General features: G+C 45.8%; 1 protein-coding gene across 1 annotated transcript in view; it reads right to left on the minus strand.

Moving 5' to 3' along the window:
• Positions 1-257: 257 nt before the first annotated feature.
• Positions 258-19,083, minus strand: part of POLRMT (RNA polymerase mitochondrial) — a 62,697-nt gene continuing 43,871 nt past the window's right edge. Inside the window, exons 15-21 of the mRNA XM_078854895.1 lie at positions 15,761-15,874; positions 6,635-6,687; positions 6,043-6,141; positions 4,490-4,562; positions 3,824-3,915; positions 3,240-3,313; positions 258-1,953 (exon numbers count right to left, since the gene is read on the minus strand). Of these exons, the coding sequence (XP_078711021.1) occupies positions 1,904-1,953; positions 3,240-3,313; positions 3,824-3,915; positions 4,490-4,562; positions 6,043-6,141; positions 6,635-6,687; positions 15,761-15,874 (555 nt within the window). The 3' untranslated portion in view covers positions 258-1,903. The remainder of the gene's footprint in view (positions 1,954-3,239; positions 3,314-3,823; positions 3,916-4,489; positions 4,563-6,042; positions 6,142-6,634; positions 6,688-15,760; positions 15,875-19,083) is intronic.

Genomic DNA, 19,083 nt, shown 5'->3' on the forward strand with positions numbered 1-19,083 from the left:
AAAATGCCGAGACTCTGTATCCCCAAAAAATGAGAAACGACCGAAACTAAAATGATAAAAAAATTACGTGGCATAAATTTTAGTGTACCGATATATTATTTGTTAGTACTGTGAAGTGTGTGCAAGGCAGATGTGTAATAGTTTATGCAAGGATAAAACCGGTAAAAAAATATTTAATGCGGCGTATATAAAGAAATGACAAACTGTAATACGCACAATAATCTTATCCAATCGTCGAGTTAATTTAATGGTGCAAAGTGGGAATATATCACACAGTTGCTCAAATCAAACATTTGTACAAAACAATGTTGGTACTTTATTTAGTGCATAGACGATTCTCTGTACAAGCAGCGCACAAATCAGTTCGTGTGGTCGACAACTTGAAGCAGTGAAGGCTTCCTGTGGCATCGTGGCAATGCATGCCGGGATTAGGATCGGCTTCCTTGGCAGGCGTCACGAAATTACAGAAAATTTGCCACAACTATCGCACTTGTTACAATTCGTCTCTGACAGCAGACTTCCACCGCGACACACCAAACAAGGTCACCTTCCATGGGAAATGCAAGTAAACTGGTAATGCGTTGATAAAGTAATATCTTTGCGATTGCTACCAAGACAATGCATTGTATAAAACCAATGGTACAGCATTATGTACAATTCAATATAAAACATAGTCATGTATTTACATATTCTAAAAGAGAGAACATGAGTATAAATAACATACACACACAAATGCACATTTGAATATGCAGCGAATTATTGCAGCTTCAGAAAGTCAATTAATAAAACCAAAAAGACTTTAATATGTCCATTTATTGGCTTTGCAGAAATATGACAATTTCTTTTTTGAAACCACTTACAGGTGGACCATTTGTAAGTCTGAATGCTTTTAATAACATTGCCTCAGTGAAGCTTCAGGACACATGTCAATCAACATCTGGCTTTGGTCTGCCAATGACCACCAAAGGGTGTGAAGCCACGACATGATGACCTTGATGCAACATTGTCGTGATGATTCATCGATCCGAAAAGGTCTCTTGGCCAAAGCATTGATTTCCACTTAGGCAGGAAAAATTTAATATTTCACGGGGTTTTTTTTCCGTTTGTTTGACAATGTATTTAGAAAATTGATAGGACTATGAATTTAGGAAGACAAAAAAAATACTTCACCACCCCAATAAACTACCAAGGGCAAGAAGTTGCTTGAGCCAAATAATTATTGATCCACCGAAACCTGCAGGAGACATGAATTGGTCACCGACGACCGTGTTTACCTGCGTTGAGTGAAGCCTTCTCGTTTGTCTGCGCAGACAGAACGACGCACACCTGATATCTAAATGAGCCGAGAGATGAATAAGCCAGGATCCAAAATGAATGGCCCCGGCATTTATTATTGAGCATTTGTAATTGCCAAAAGCATCAGCCAGAAAAAAAAGGCTTAAGAGCTCAGACATGAAACATCATCTTCGGATTTGAAGCTTTCGTGACTGCAAGGATTCATACTCCTAGGTTTTTTCGGTAAAGTCGCGTAGATAAAAAATTATAAAATAAAATGAAAATAAATCAATTAATAAATCATAATAATAAATCTATTATTTATTATTTTACCTACGTGACTTTACAGAAAAAAACTAAGAGTATCATCTTCAAACTTCTTCTGTTGTCCCACAATAAAAAACAATTGCAAAAAAAAGTCGTTTAAATATATTCGAATAAAGGCACAGCCACTCGATGTGAAATCCATCTGCCGTAACGGCAGCCCCCCCCCCATCCTGGTTATGATGACGTTCCTCAAGGACTACGCCTTGCCAGGTGGGATCACGAGCCAGCTCACACCAGAGTCCAGCCGTGGAGAGGGAGGGGGAGGATTCGTTTTGCCCTCTAGAAGTCCTCGGGGGTCACTTCAGCTGAAAAAATAAGTTGAGTCTCGCACTTCCTCCAGGTTGAACTCGCCTGCAAAACACAAAAACCCCCACCGGCTGAAGGCATTCAAAGCATTCCACCAAGTCAACACACAAGGAGACCAATAGTGCAGAAAATCAACCGCAGGTCCACAAGTCATATTCCTCGCAAATACAAAAGGACTGTTGATTTGAAAACGTTTTTTTTTAACTGGTCATTAAACTCTGCTGCACACAGCAATAAAGGCAAAGATAAATGGTTATAAATTGATATAATTATATGGCATACCTACATACCATGAAGAACCAACAGTGGGCATGTGCAGTTATCGAAACCATACATTATGATTGCTCCAAAGATTGCCATTTAGATGTCCCCTTTTTGTTATCCATCTCGACAGCCCAGTGCATCGGATGTGACTCTGATAAACCGGTTTCTGCCCAGGCACGCAATCTGATTAGGCAGACGGTTGATCAGCGAGCCTCTCCAGCGAATGACAGCGAGTCCCCGGCATCTAATCTCACCGCATTTTTTAGTTCCTTTTTGGCCGCCCAACAAAGCGCCCCTGCAGCGGTGTGACGCGCGAGATGCACTAAATTGGCGCTTAACGATCAAAAAGGCCGCGTATTAAAGACAAGATAAGCGTCGACCTTTCTGACGGTCAAAACGGAATTCGTTGCGCCGCCGTATTCGCAAGTCCATCATTGTACGAGTCTGCATTGAGCCTGTTATGTTATTCTATGCCTGAGCGTTGTGTCGTCAAAATCGACACGATGCTGCCGAGCTTCTTGCAGCGTTTAAACAAAAATATAAACCCCGTTTAATCACGTAAAATGTTCAACGTTTACTTTAAAACTTTATTTGGTCAGGGGCCACAGCGTGCAGCGTAGGGTAAAATAAGCAAGCGAAGCGTGGAATGCAATGCAGCAGTTTAGCACGTAGGCTCTAGCGACCAATATCATGCACAATACAAGTTTTTTTGGGTTAGATCGTGTAAATATAAAGGTGTTAAACCCGAGAGCCAATTAGTAAGGTTCGTCACGTAAACAGGACATGCCAATGCGTTACTAGTACAGCACACTGGTGCGTTGGAGAGCAAATCCACAATATTTACAATCTCACTAAACAATTGTGTTCCGATTCATTTGCAACTTTTCTTTTGAAATGCAACAACAAAAAATTATATCTGGAACTTGATTTGGCAAACATCAAAGTCACGGAAATTTTCAGCTCAATTATCTTTTTGATTTGTGATTACAATTTGAACGTAGTCAAATGCATTGAAATGTTCATTTGCACATGCTATGCAAATGCGGACGGATGTGCAAATTGCATACCCTTTTGAGGGATCAGCGTCAGAAAATCCATCAGATGTTTGAACTCTGCAGATGCCTTTTTTCTCCGGCTCGCCCTAAAGCAGAGGAGGTGTGGGGTCGGGAAAAGAATACGAACGTGCCTTGTGACAAACCGAATGTGAAGAAAAAACACGCAACGATAAATCATCACAATCACATTCTGAAATTTACATCGCATTTGAATATCAGCATTTCCAAATAAAATTTCCTGAAAATCTGGACGCACAAGCAACGCATCGTAACACTTCCAACAAAAAATAGGACATCCGCATAAGGGATGAAAGTTATCTTTTCCCCTCTTTTCTGGCTGCTGTTACAGATCTCAAAGTACACATCCCTTATGCGATGTTTTGAACCCAGTGTCCCAAAGAACTAGGTGAAAATGAAACACCCTATCATTATACCTCCGGTGACATGTCAAGGCACGTCAACAGAACACCGCACGGAGAAGCCTGTTAGATACAGACGGGCACGATCGCCCCAAGGTGTGGGAACAGCGGGGCGGCAGGCCTGTGGCGGGGGAGTAGGAGGGGGGGGGGGCATCGAGCAGCACCCCCGAGACTCACGGGGCAAAAACGCTGTACTTGCTGATGAGGAAAGAGGACAGATCCTCCAGGATGGGTTGACTGTGCAGCGCCACAAATTGCTCACGGCACACCTACAGCACACGCACGAATGAAAGTCAACACAAGGTTCTGCACGTGGGGCGCAGGTGGTGGTGGTGGTTGGGGGTGCGGGGGCTGGGGGGGGGGGCGGAGGGGGAACAAGTGCACCCTTCACCTGCTGGGAACCCTGCCACATCGCGGTCGTACGATTTTTCCTGATTTCCATTCGATCGGGACACACCAGTGCCCTTTTGTTTATTCTCTCAGATTCCGAGAAGAATACATACATCTTGATTCCCTTACTTTGCATTCCATTCATTACCGCTAAATCTGTTCGCCGATCATGAATTTTAATGTGTTATTCCGCAGGAATATTTATACCCCCCCCCCAATTGTTGTTTTAATGTCCATTCTGCGCCATGCGGTTAGAGGCACCTTGAGAAATATAATACGAGCACATCTCGTTCGCCCAGACACGCACAAGTGAAATTGTTTCTGGGAACAGCGGGTTCCCCGGCGGTCTACTCGCCGGGGCGATTCGCGCAAGCCGACGAGGGGAGGCCTGCAGGGAAGGGCGCTCCGTGCGCTACACTCTACCCCGCTGGGTGATCACGTGGCTGCTCTTACCCTGTTCATGATATCCACTGTGGCAGCGTGTGTCCAGAAGCAGTCGTGGACAGAGGCAAAAGATAAGCCCTCCCTGCAGAGGCCACGCGGATCAATAAACGTGTGCACAAAGAGACACGCAACGCATGAGACGCACATCTCACGTTTTATTCATTCAGTTGCTGCTGCCTTGAAATAATTCGTAAAATAGCGGGTTAAATAAAAATGTCAGCCGTTTATTTTTGTTCGCACCGACATCGAGAGGAGAAGAAGATCTTAACGTTTTGGCTGGCTGGCCTTGCTGAAATATGTTGAGGTTTTACAGAGAGCCTGTCCTGGAAGGTGAGATCTGTTGGTCAGAGATGTCAGATGATGGATTGTGAAGATGGAATTACTTGGTTGCAATCGACTCATTGCATCACAGTTAGTTTCATTTCTTTCAAAATGATTTTTGTGTTTAGGTTTTTTTGTCCTTCACCGCACCTCTGATAAGCACGCTTGGCTACGCACAGTGCGAAAGAAGTTATACATACATACATCTGACATCTCTGCGAACAAAATCTCACCCACTAAGACTATTTAGGCATCTCCTTCTGTACGCCTCAGTATTCCCTATGCAATGGACGGCCAGGAATCGAACTCGGGTTATAGTTGAGATCAGCGTGCACTGCACGGACCTCTAAATCGCCACTCTTCATACACACCCATCCACACGTTCACGTCTAATCCGTACTGTGTTCAACCACCAGACACTGGAGGTCACAATGCTTCTTGTTCTCCGCTTCTTCCCTCACATTGCTCAACTTTTGGAACGCCATCCCAAATTCGTAGCACCTTGCTCAATTCCAGAAACGTATCAACTCTTATCCATTACAACTTCTTGAACAATGCCGTTTGTTGCTGGTCGCTTAATGTTTTTGTCCCTTGGGCCCTTGTGCTCAGCAACCGTGATTACGAGCAAAAAAAAAATCGAAGACAAAGATCCCCGTGTAGCCTTAACAGTCTGTTGGGGCAAGTGCTGTTAGCGAGTAGCAGCACCTATGAAGGCCGGCACGGAACACGAGAGGGTGGGTGGCCAGCACCACGCCCAGCCGCCTTTGTCTCCCGAGTGGCGATGTTTACACACCGCACCAGGTACTTATTTGAGGCTGAGCCAACCTAGGGGAGGCCCAGGACTGATTCAGATAATCGTCACTGCTTTTGACCGTGAGCGGAAATCGAACTTGGGTTGCCGTGTTCATAGCACAGCACGCTAACCACTACACGACCACTCCCCACACATACATACAGATACAAACACAGGTTGTATGCAGGGATGATTTGTGGCACTTTCAAGAATAAGTTTGCCGCTTCATAACATCTACTTTGCTAAGCCGCACTTTTAAACACAATACAGCACACGGCACTGCCGCAATTTCATACCACTGGGCCGATGGGTCCGCAAGCTTACGTATAATGTGTTTGAACCTTTTCCTGTGACTCTTGGATGTTTCAGGAGGTTTGAGTGAGTGCTCTGGAAACACTTAAGGGAAATGCGCTCTCTCTCTCTGCTAGTATTTTAACCCACGACGCACCTGTAGCAGTAAAGGGCCGTCAGCATCATGTGTGTGGAGTCCAGCGAGTGGATGAAGTTTGGCGGGAACGCATTTTTCTGTTTCATGATGTTCGGTTTTCTGCAACAATTACGGACGATGTGTGTGCATAAATCAAACAAGCAAACAGGTTAGATCTCCCAATACAGAAAGTAAAAAAAAATTGTCAAGTTCATTCAAACGCCCCCACCTCCATTGCCCACCACTCTGTCCACCCAGGAGTATAAGTGGGTTCACCACAGTTAGCTGATGGGCCAGATCAGGTGTGGTGGGATAAAGTGTATGTACTCCCACATGTTCAAAAATGTCTCGCCAGTGTGAAAGAGTAGGCCAAATACCCTCTAGTGGAGGCACTTCTCGCCAGCAGGCGTGCGAGCAAGACATTACAGGGCTGCACCTTGGACAAAAAGTATTGTTGGATAAACTTAATCATAAAACTACAATGTCAAAGGACATTTCGGGATGTACACCAACTCGATATTATTTTTCTCTCCACTTTATTGTAATGTGTGTGCAACCAATTTTAAAAATGTGCCGCTATTTTGATTATGATTAACCGTGCTTGCATACGTACTGGTTCACGTCTGAAGAATTGCATAGTCCTATCATCTGCATGTGGCCGTTCAACTGTAACAACAAAATAAATTGATAATTACAAAAACAACCAAGTATGAAAAATTATACCGAAAACACGCACAAACACAATTTGTCATATACATTAATCATAGCCGGACCTGACGATAACGCATTAAAACATTAATTGTAGGAATAAATAATATAACTCTCTCGGACCCGGCGACTCCGACAGCAAGTCTGGTAAACAAGACATAAATATTGACTCTCAACGAGCGCTCCCGTGCTTCAGTAAAGGACATGATGATAATCACGGAAACAAAACATTTGCCTTCCAGATCTCTGATTAAAAGATTACCGGTCATACACTGTGTGCACTCGGGGTCATCAGGAACACATGTACAAGTTTGCCGACACCACAGTGCACTTGCTGCAGACTTATACTAATCCACAAAGCGGAGGTATTGTCCAAATAATGAGGTTTCTATTCATTGTATCTCATCACCATCTGCCGCACACTTTCCTCTGGCAAGCTCAGCCCTCTCAATGGATGCGGGCTTTGGTGGGTGCTCAGTCTGCAATATGCAGGCAACGTTTTTGACAGGGAACAACTCCATAAATCTGTGTTAGTGTTCCCGAGTGGTAGCAGATACATTTTATAGAAATTAGCGCTTTGAAATGTCGCTATTAAACTGTTTCGAACACATTTAATTAAATCCGGCTGATTGGCACCATAGCGGATTGCTTGGCTCCAAAACTGGGTTTAATCATGGTTGGAAGATGACTTGTCCCATGATCCTTCTGGGGTTGATAAAATTAGCACCAATTTGTGCCAAGTAAACAGTGGCTCTGCTCTGGAGAATGCAACCTCGCCAACAAAGATGAGTGCTCGATTGTGCAAGGGAGGCGTCTGTTTAAATCTTGGAGAGAAAAAAAATCAACAAGAAGCACATCATTATAAAAAAAACAAAAGTAATCTAATATTGTTCACTCTCCTCAAAATGTAATTGCTGCTTCCAGCTTAGAGGTCAGTCCTCAATTGAATAATATTCTAATAACTTCCACTTCAATACAAACGAATTAAAATCAACAATTAATACAAAACTATTTCAGTAGCGCAGGACTGCTTTCAATCTGGTTAGGGCTATGACATATTAATTTGATTGTGGAGCATATCACGCCACATTGATTATTTGTGAAACGACACAAACAATTTGAGAGAGTCCTGCTATGTAAACAGAATGGAGATGGCACCAGCAGACAATTCCACGAAGACCAAAATTTGAACGGTAAAAGCATCCACCACACGAGGGCCCAAATTACCAATTAGCATCGCAATCTTGCATTGCCGTATAAATCTACGAAATTGGAAAACAAAAAAGAGCGATTGAAGGCGAGGTTGTACTAACGGACCATCAGGACAGTATAAGAAGATAAAGACTGTCGTTCTAAATATTGCAACCATTATCTGAACCGGTCCTGGGCCTCCCCTGGGTCGACTCAGCCTCAAATGAGTACCTGGTGTGGTGTGCAATCAACGCCGCTTGGGAGACAAATGCGGCCGTAGGTGGTGTTGGCCACCCACCCCCTCGTGTGCCATGCCGGCCTTCATAGGTGCTCGCTAACAGCACTTGCCACAACAGTCTGTTAAGGCTATACTGGGGATCTCTGTCTTTGGGGAGAGATAAAAACCCGCTGCGTTCATTCAACACAGGTTGGGCTGCGCACGCTCGCTCTCCTCTCATAGCCCTGCCTTTGCATTTAAGCCCGTCGCTAACGGTTGCATCATAGTCCAGAATGTTTTATGGGTTTTATGAAATCAGCTCCTTGACGTCAATGGCGCAAACCGCCCAGCCACAGGGCGAAGGTACACGGAACACCACATCCAAGGTGAGGGGGGAAGGGGGACAGGGGTGGGTGGGGAGGGAAATCGTAAAGGCCGGAGTAGCTGGGGGGAACACAAAGCAAACAGGAGCAGGTAATGGAATGTTGTTCAGGCATAGAGATCTCGGAGGTCGAAGGGAAAATATATGAAAAGGGAAACAAAGAGAGGGGGGGCAAGGGGGGGGGGGAATACTGAAGATGAAAATCTGATATTGTAAAGTGGTATGTCTGCCAGAGAGGCTGCACGGCAGCCAGATTGCAGAGTTGTTCCAATGACTTTGTCACACTCATCTCCTTGCCACAGTCGTCCGCTTGTTTGTTAATCGCCACAGCGGCTAAACAGTAAGTACAGACAGGGACCCTGTGCAAACAGAATTGATTAATAATGCTAACGACAGCCCAGAGCACGCTACCCCGCACTCTCTAGGTTTAGGTTTTATTTTGGCATAGGTAATGCCAAGAGGATAAGAATTTTTTTTAAGGCAACAAAAAATTCATTTTAATTTTTCATATCTGCTTTGGCAAGGCGGGACAAAACAACAGGGAGCTCAACGTTATTAATGCCTCGGGTGTTTGAACCATTCAGCTAAAAACAAATGGATTATTTCAAAAATGACTTATTTGAGAAAGGCATTGTCCTACGCTTTTGCATAATTGCACATTACATTATCACGCTTTAATGCTTTTATGTGGATAATCGGACTGAACCGGCAGTGTGCAAATGTGAGAATTATAAGAGATAGAAGCTTAACTTTCATCCGCGGCAGCTAGCTCATAGCTTTTACAAAGACATCATGTCCACGTATTAGTCTTATTCATCCGTTTGAAGGTCTGTCGGAATGTATAAATAAGTGGGACACGTGTATAAATTATCGTAACCGAATGTTTATTAAAAACAGTTAAACTCGAAAGTAATCTCCTGCCCAAAATGAGCATTAGAGGAGGTGCTAATCACCAGTTTACAGCCCTTCTTTAGTGGTGGAAATTCAACATTCCTATGGCGGAGGCAAATTTAGGCATCAGACAACCATTGTTGACTTGCGCGGCATTTGGTCCTATTTTATCGACCTTGGAAGGGTTTATGGGTTGAGCCAACACCCCAACCGGGAGTTGAACTCGCAACCTTCCAATCGCATGTGCCAGCACACTGCTGCAACTGAATGTATTCTGGGTGACCGACTGAAGACTTCACAACAACTTGGTACAAGTATCCATTTAGAGCGTTCAAAAAGAACACTCTCAAAATAGAGATGATCGCACCCACTGAGAAACAATCACACTGCCTGCGCGTACTAAATAGGACAACAACCTGCTTCATGTGCTGCCTTCAACAGGCCACCTGATACCAAATATGAATTGCATTTTGTTGACATTGTATGTATGTATGTGGAACTTATTTCGTACCGTACGTAGCCAAACGTGCTAATCGGAGGGCAGCAGTTGACAATTTGAGAATGTTTCGTAAAATCCTTTTCGCGTCGCAACGTCACAATCTTGATTTAATAAACAATTCAAATATGCATATATTGTACTCGTATAAAGAAAAAAACCCCATAAAAAACCGAATTGGAATGCCGTATTGCTAAATGAATAGTCAATAAAAAGAGCCATAAATAAACCAAAATACTCCAGGCACGTGACCCCTGAAAATTAATTTCTTCTGCTGGGCTGGTCCCAAGGAAGCCAGCAAGGACAGAGGGCAAACCCTTGTAGGCCATCATGTTTATTACATCCTGCCCAAACAGCACGTGTGCCACGGGGACACGCACGGAGACACGCACGGAGACACGCACGGAGACACGCACGGAGACACGTACGAAGACACGCACGGAGACACGCACGGAGACACGCACGGAGACACGCACGGAGATACGCACGCAGCGGCGAGCTATCCGAGAGGTCACGCGGCTCCACAAACAGCGGCACAGCGGCGCCCATCGATCTCACAGAGGGCCCATTTTGAAAACAGCGATGACTCTACGCAACGCGGTGATTACAGGCGGCCTCTTACCCATGGTGTACAACGTCGTATGCACGTTTTACCGCGGATTTAAACGTGGAGAAGGCCTCAAGTAAAAACACTTGTTTGCGTAAACATAGCAACCAACTTCCACCAACCGTGATGCGATTTGTCCTTTGGGGAGACAAACTCGGCCTCGCCAAAGGAACGTGGAATTTCCACCACTGGCTCAGGGCTGTAAACAGGAGCCGAGCACTGGCTCAATGCTCATTTGAACAGGACATCGCTTTCACTTGACGGGATTAACTCGGCACGTGACAATCCACACACGCCCTAGCGATGCGATGAATTGGCATGACTCAGGAGTCGCAATTCAATTCGGAAATAGATTACCGTCACCTTTTTTGCCATCCCATTTGCATTGTTTCTCGCTTTGATCCGTCTCGCTTGTGTATTACTGTCCGCCACCTAAACTTACCGATAGAATTTCGCTTCAAGACAATTTGCGTAAACGATACGTAATAATAGATGCTCACAGTGAGGATCACTGAGCATAACAATTGAAGCAATGCCAAATTAGAAGAATTCTACAGTACTTCGATGGGGGTGGCGGGGGGTTTGTTCTAAGTAAAAGTTTGTCTGCCGAGTTGTTTGGCAGGTCTATTTATCCATAACTCGCAGCACATTCTTGATATGTTATGTAATACAACATTGTGTGTGTGCGTTTAGCCTTCACTTCATCCAAATCACATTTTTTGATGTCAAGGACAAAGCGATTCTCTCAATTTGTGTGACCCTCCGCGCACCACAAAAAATACCAACCGCACGTTAGGGAACAAACCAGAAGGGGATACCACGGAACTACTACTCGCAGTGTCCCTGCAGTTAGTATCAATTAACAACTGGGACTTAACGACGCATCGATGTATTGATTAATATTGATTCGTACGCTAAAGACACGTGCATCAAATAGCATGTGTAAGAAGAATACATCTATACGTGCATGGAGGGGAGGCAGGGGTAGTGGTGACAGAGATATTAGCGCACTGCATTTAAAACAAGCCACATGAGTTTGATTCCTAACTACAGCTAACATCGGTCTCGCGTGATATCTGAACCGCTTCTGGGTGGGTGTGGGTGGGTGTGTGTGGGTGTGTGTGGGTGTGGGTGGGTGTGGGTGGGTGTGGGTGGGTGTGGGTGGGTGGGTGTGGGTGTGGGTGGGTGTGTGGGTGTGGGTGGGTGTGGGTGGGTGGGTGGGTGTGGGTGTGGGTGGGTGTGGGTGTGGGTGGGTGTGGGTGGGTGTGGGTGGGTGTGGGTGGGTGTTGGTGTGGGTGGGTGTGGGTGGGTGTGGGTGGGTTTGGGTGTGGGTGGCCAGCATGGTGAAGTATGGTCAAACACACCCTCATGAACGGCACAGCGTGGCGGGAGGCATTCACCCAGTAGCTCACGAGACAATGGGGTTCAAGTGGACAATGCAGCCGCTAAGAGGTTGCAATACCCACCGCAATGTTTGACAAGCGAATTGATTCTTCATTTTAATCGTGATGACGAATCGAATAGCCGGTGGTGGGGGGGGCAGGCCGGGGGGGGTGGGGGCGGGTGTTGGAGGACGGGGGGAGGTGGTGGAGGGCGGGCGGAGGGGAGAATTGGTACATCGCTAATGAACGGCCAACTATTAGATCGCACTCCTCCAAGCATGAACATGAGGCTGAGGGGTTGTGCACCATATTTGCCGATTAAAAACCGTTAGAGCTTGAAAAAATTTGGTAGCGAGCGCAACTGGCAATTTATTTAACGAAGGACTTTTTGCACAGACGTGGAAGAAACGGAGCTCTTGCTGTTGCCCCCTCCCCCGCACCTCCGAATTAGCACGGTTGGCTAGGTACGGTACGAAAGAAGCTCGACATACATACATACGTACAGACCGAGAGCACCACACTCACTGCTCCTGAGAGATGCGCCGGGTCCACGTTTGTGGAGCGACCGTCGATGCAGTCGCGTTTGAACGCTGCGTGAATCCGGAGCGCATTGTACCCTAAGAGCTAGTCAAGGGTTTGTGCTGCATCAGAGCACTGAACCTTTGCGATTCATGCGCGTGAAACACACAGCTGAAAGGTTCTGTGTTTTATTTTTGTTCCTTATGCTTATTGCTAAGTTGGTTTGATGAAAAAGGCAGTTTTTTTTTTTCATTTGGACTTTTATGATCTTGTTCATTTTCCAGAACTGTGGCACTTTGTGCAGTACGTGAATAGTTTGCGCTCAGGGTCTCCCTGGAAAAGTAAAATTCTGTCTTGATGAGATCTTCACTTAAATAAACTCGGTGTGGGCGTGGCGGATACATATGGATTTCTCTCAATTGGGTATATGGGCATCAGACACAGGATCTCAGACTGAGACTAGTGCCAATTCACCACGTTAACAATAACATTTATAATTGTCTCTTATAACTTGTATTGCCGAGCAAGGTGACAGCCACTTCATCGGCAGCGTGGAGTGAGCGGCCCTACGTCCACCGTTCCGAGTCCAGTCAGGGAACACTCATCGACGATGTGACACCGTGACACGGTCTGCCTGTCGCTGAGCACATCCACAGAGTTGGTTCGTGGTCACGTTGGCCTTAGGTGTTGAGCAAGGCCTGTGACCGGCATGGAAGGTCAAAGCCAGGCAGACAACGGGTGGGATCGGCAATGCAGACGCAGTTCTTTACGTATGTATGCTGAACTTCTTTCGCACCGTACGTGCCAATCGGAGGTGTGGGGGAAGGACAACAAACAACGTACTGAGTGGACCGTTGCGGACGGCACCTTCATCTGCGAAAAAGAGCTTCAAAGGTCATCGGATTCTTCCATTCAATTCATATATTCTGATTCTGACCTTGATAGCACCGATGAGTCGCAGCGTGGCATGACGGTCCACACGGGCCAACGGTGGCGTGAGATCTCTGGTATAGCAGGACACCATTCAACCGTGTTATTTTGAACAAACTTTTTGTTCGAATTTCAGTATTATTTTTTTTTAAAAAGGACTTGTACCTTTCAAGTGAATGCTGAGTAATTTACATAGTGTCCATAATGATCCAATTATTTACAATTATCCATTTCTGGAAATGTTGTGCAGATGAGCACGCATAACTAGCAATCAGTGCCTTTCACACGCACGCACACAAAAAGAGCCCCTAATAGGACAATGTCTTCTTTTATCGCCCGTAAGCCAGGGATTTTTGTGCGTCACCAGGAATGGGATTAGCTGCGCTAATGTCCCCGGTGCGTGTGATGAGAGTGTGCAGAGTTCGCTGCGAGGTGGATAAGGAGTGCCAGACATTAGCGCACAGGAGCAAGACCACACGGGCACAAACACCGCCCTGCTCTTTAAGGTCTCTGAAATTATAATGCACGTCTTCAGGTTCGGTGGCCAGAAGACAGATTTGTCGCTGTGCAGTGGATTGAACAAAAAAGTGGAGAGATGTGAAACAAAAAGACAAACATCCCCCATATAGCCTTAACAGGCTGTTGGGGCAAGTGCTGTTAGCTAGAAGCACCTATGAAGGCCGGCACGGCACACGAGGGGGTGGGTGGCCAGCACCACACCCGGGTGCCATTGTCTTACTTGTGGCGATGTTTACACACTGCACCAGGTACTCATTTGAGGCTGAGTCGACCTCCCCACGTGGAACACACACACACACACACAGACGTAACAAACTATAGACGGCATGGTGTGGTACAATCACAGTGTGAGGCAGCCACAACAGTCGAGAAGTATAATCATGGGACTGCATGAAGCTATTAATAATGAAAATAATTTGAACTTGTAATGCGCTCACTCTGGAAGACAAAGAAGGATTCTAGAGCTGCAAGAAAGGCAGCCAGGTGGTGAGCCGGCACTAATTCTCCCCCGAGCTCTGCAGTTCTCCATATATTAAGGTGTGATCAGCCAATTCATGATTGTTTACATGTGGGAGGAAACCAGAGCATTAGCAGAAAACCCACGAGTGCTAGAGGGCAACACTCTATCCCATAGAGATGGAACAGGAGGAATTCACAGTTGCTGTGCTCCATTTTCCTGGCAAGCCAGAGTATGGCACCTGGACGCACACAAGATTCACACATCTGTGTGAGTCACCAACCCTCGCAACCAGAGTGACGGCTTACACACGTGCATAGCCGCCACCACCACGTGGCTAAGCCATTAGACCACCATTGGTTACATGGTATTCTCTTTCTAAACCAGAGGTGCTTAATTTATTCAAATAATTGAGTATGCAGAAGATAAAAAAGCTGTTCCTATGTAGGTAGGCGATCTAACATTCAAAGCAATTTATTTTCTTACTGCTCAAAAATATATTTTAAGGCAGGGTGGGTTGTGTTTTTTTCTTCAGAAGATGTTGGAAGAATGTTTTATTAAGAGCAGACAGCATAATAGATGGCGGAGTTTATTTTCTCAAGGCAGAGAATTCCATAAACTACGTGGAATTTATATTCTTACATGCGGCTCTCTGTGGCCCGCAAGTCATCTTTTCAAGTGCAGACCGTCCTTTTCGTTCCATCTCTTCCAAAAAGATGAAATAAAAAATAAAACCCATGGAAGTATTGCATATGCAAATTAAATTTCAGAATCGCTCAAGACACATTAGTCCGACTCAACGTAATCGTAAAGACAATTTTTTTTTAGTGTTCCAAGAAAGCCTGTAGAGGTGGCTACTGCTGTCAAGCGAAGTCTTATATTAAGTTTCAGAGGAGATCTCGGTTACTGACATCATGGTATTGCAACATTTTTTTTTACCATTAATAATTGATACCTGCCCTCGCTCAGTAGGCTCCCATGTTAAATTGCCAAATAGGCAGTAGTTCATGTTTCTCGACAGTCACTGCAGACCTATATATATTAGTGAACAAAACACCGGCTCCAGTTAAAGAGAACAGTCTGGGCTGTCTTGAGAACAGTAGAGAGGACGACCAACTGCTTGGCCAAGTTTTAAACAAAACCCAAACCGGGGTGCGATAACCATGGCACGTGGTGGTTAATTACAATTGGCCGGGAGAAGTGCGATTCCAACAATGTCAGCACCACCACCAACGGCTCACTGCCAAACACGACAACACCCAAGTAATAACTGCTCAGGGGGCAGCCACGGCATCATTGGATAGGTCCACAATTCACAGCGGTCGCTGGCTAAAAGAGAGTAATGCGCAACTGTGGACGCGGGAGGCAGCTTGTGCAGGCGTGACGTGGTGGTGGTGGCGGCAGCGGCGGTGTCCGGCTGTGGGCGAGTGTGGCACTCACCACGGATCGTTGGGTGCGGTGGTAGGGCTGTATGATAGGCAGGCCCAGCGGCGTCACCCACTCGACCGACTGGCCCGCACGGGCGATCATCCTCGCGCTCTCGGTCAGCCAGTTCTGAAGGGATCAACGAAGGTGGCGCGCAAACGTTAAATCATTTAGCGGTGACAGCGACAGTGCTCATAAATGCCTACGTACTCTATATAATAACCGGTGAAAAGCACAGTAATATCTTGCTCATAACACTGCTGGAGGAAGAGCCTCAACTCGAGGGAGCTCTGGCGAGCAATTTCACCAGGGCACCTTGTGGCCTTCCCTTCCAAGCTGGTCGAAAGTCTTGGAAGAGGTAGGGGTACACACACTTTACCCCACCACATGCGACAAACCGATCGCTTAACTGTGGTGTACCCATTTAAACTGCTGGGTGAACAGAGGCGGAGGGCTCTAAGAAGCCTACGGAATTGTTTTAGCTGTCATGCTGGAAAATTTAACCAGCGACCTCTGCATTGAAAGTTCTGTGTGCTAGCCATCACACCGTGGGCTGCATCATCCTTTCTGCAGAACTGTATTCCTTTAAAAAAAGGCAATTAGAGTTATTTTGCTACTCGGTTCAATTATTACAAAGAAAGAGGTTGCACCCTGCAGATGAAACTCATTCAGACCGAAATCATTCCAAGGTTGCCTTCCTTGAACAAACGTTGTCGGAAACTTTAATTTGAAGAACCCATATAGAAATGCTTTAAATATTTTTTTTCTGTTGAACGACATTTTCTTAAATGGCTCGATTTTCAAGACCCACCAATAACACAGAAGTCATGGCGTGAAATATCATGGTGGCTGCCGTTTTAGTGTCGGAAAACACTTGATACGTCAAACACACTTATTTTTGCAATTCCATTTTACATTGCAAAAGTTGACTTTTTTTACTTTAATTCTAGATTTGAAGCTTTCGTGACTGCAAGGAAATTCACGTAGGTAAAAAATAATAATAAAATAAAATAATAAATGAAAATAACTAAATTAAATCACGACGTTTCGGAGGCAACACAAGTATCCGTCTTCAGGTGGGACCGTCACAGCCAAATTTACTGTATCAAGTGAAGAGAAATCCAGGATTGAGTATCATTTCCTAATGCTCAAAACAGCCCCCCCCACCCCAAAATAAGATTTACAGCACTAAAACAAGAAATACAAGACACAATATAAAATGTAGCTCTCTCCAAAGTGGCTAGATATGTAGAGAGTATTACCCTAAAGAGCTCTGCAGCGAAGAGAGCAACGCAAACTGGTAGTCGGCGTAACCTTCAGGAAAAATGGATTACGCGATTATTATAATATCCAAAAGGTACTGCGGTGAAGGCTAAGGCCAGCCACGGACACACAACGGTTGTCCTGCAGCACACAAGTGAATCATCATCTTACCCACTAAACCGCCCCTCCCTCCTCACCACCCATGCCCCCCACCCGCTTTCCACCTACCCCCCTCCAGGGAGGATAGACGGGCACTTGTATGACAACGTTGAAGAGCGGCGAAGACAAACGCGTGTGATTAGGCACTTCTCTATCTTTGTCTTCAACAAACAAAAAAACAATATCTAATTTTACGCATTATTAATAAGGAACAGCACTGTGCTAACATCGTATCTTGCGCATTCACTGGAGGTGGTTTTGGATACCGGCTTAAAATAAGCTTGTAGCAAGGTGATTCAATTAGCAGTTGAAATCAGATCATGTCCTTAGTCCCTGGAATAGCAGGGCCATAAGCCGACAAGAACAGATTTTCCGCAATCCACAGAAACACTTATGCTGCTATATTAAGCACATTTCAAAATTAAGCCTTTGACAATATAAATGCAACTTCAACAATTCCACAAATATCCTCTCAACTGCCTGGCATCAAGGGAAATTAAGCATAGGCTAAAACAATGCAATTCGACAGACAGGACTGCTTACAATTTACTTTCCTCAAATGGATTTTGGAAAAGTACAAAGTCCCTTATCGTTTAACCGCAATGGCACCGAGAAAACAAATACCCAAATTTATCGCAACGCACGCATGTATTAAAAGGAGCAAAAATAAATCTTACGAGCGAGCAAACTTATTTGTCGACATGGGCGGAAACCTCGCCAACAGCTGACCTAAATGACGACCCCCCGCAAGTTGTCAGAATGCACGTCACATGTTATGGCTGGAGCATCGCCGCAGACACGGCCACGTGTTTCCTTATTCCATTCCCCTGCGCCCACGTGGACAGCGCAGCGCATGCAAACGACTTCACGGCGGCCGCAGTGGCGGCCGCGGTTTGGTAGCCGGGAAGAAGGCACACAGCCAGGAACGAGCCGTGCCTACGCAGTGGGAAGAGCGGGTGAAGGTGAGCATCCGACACCCCATCCCTCAAATCCGCTGACAACTCATTTATTATTCAGGGCGCACGCACCAAGCTGCCCAATCTGCTGACCTTCCCAGCAGTGATGCAATACTTGGGAATTAAATTACCGTGTTTTAGGAAAGGTCATAACTGGGGGGGGGGGGGGGGGAATCAAAACGAGGGGGTTCCAAAGCTGGAGAGCACCAAAGATTGATGAAGTTTGCGAGCGGTCCCGTACGCGACCAGCACACAGCCCTGCGTGAACGGGGAAACTGCGCGCAGGAGATAAGATGCCGTGTCACTGCACCGTGTAAAATATATATAAAGCGGCAGCCCTGAAATTGCCTGCTCATACCACTACTGGCAGAAAGGCCTCCACTCGAAAGAGTTCTGCAGAGTCCCTCTTAGAGAGTATTCTTGGCATGCGCATTCGCTCTGGCCAGATGTCTTGGAAGAGATGGGAATACCCACACTTGAACCCGCCACACGCGACCATAAGGGTACCATGCACGTGTGCCTTCATACTTTTTCCGCTTCCTCTAAATGATTAGTTTTTTTTTTACGCAGGAAAGAGATGCCGTCTTATCTCCATGCGAAAGTCAAGGTACGTGGGCTGCACAGCGGGATCCTGCATCTTGTAAGTTTTAAATAGCGAAGTGAAGACGATTTTCAAAACATGCACGCATTCTCTCGCAGAGCCATTACTCGCTGGGGTCCTTCGCGCGGCGCTGAGTCACGGATTAAACCGGGGAACCTAAACAGCGTAAATGCGTCCCGTGGTATTTATTTTGTACACCGCTCGCAAACGGAAGACCCGAAAAAACACGTTAACACGTGCTCGCCCACACTAATATAAAAACAGCCGCTATCTGCCTCTCGCGGATGAAATTGCAGAGATCGCGTTTTAATTCAGGGAGGACACGCGCGCGCGCTTGATTAAATGTAACACGACCTTCG

This window comes from Lampetra fluviatilis, chromosome 3, assembly GCF_964198595.1.
Source record: "Lampetra fluviatilis chromosome 3, kcLamFluv1.1, whole genome shotgun sequence".
In the NCBI taxonomy this organism is placed as follows: Eukaryota; Metazoa; Chordata; class Hyperoartia; order Petromyzontiformes; family Petromyzontidae; genus Lampetra; species Lampetra fluviatilis.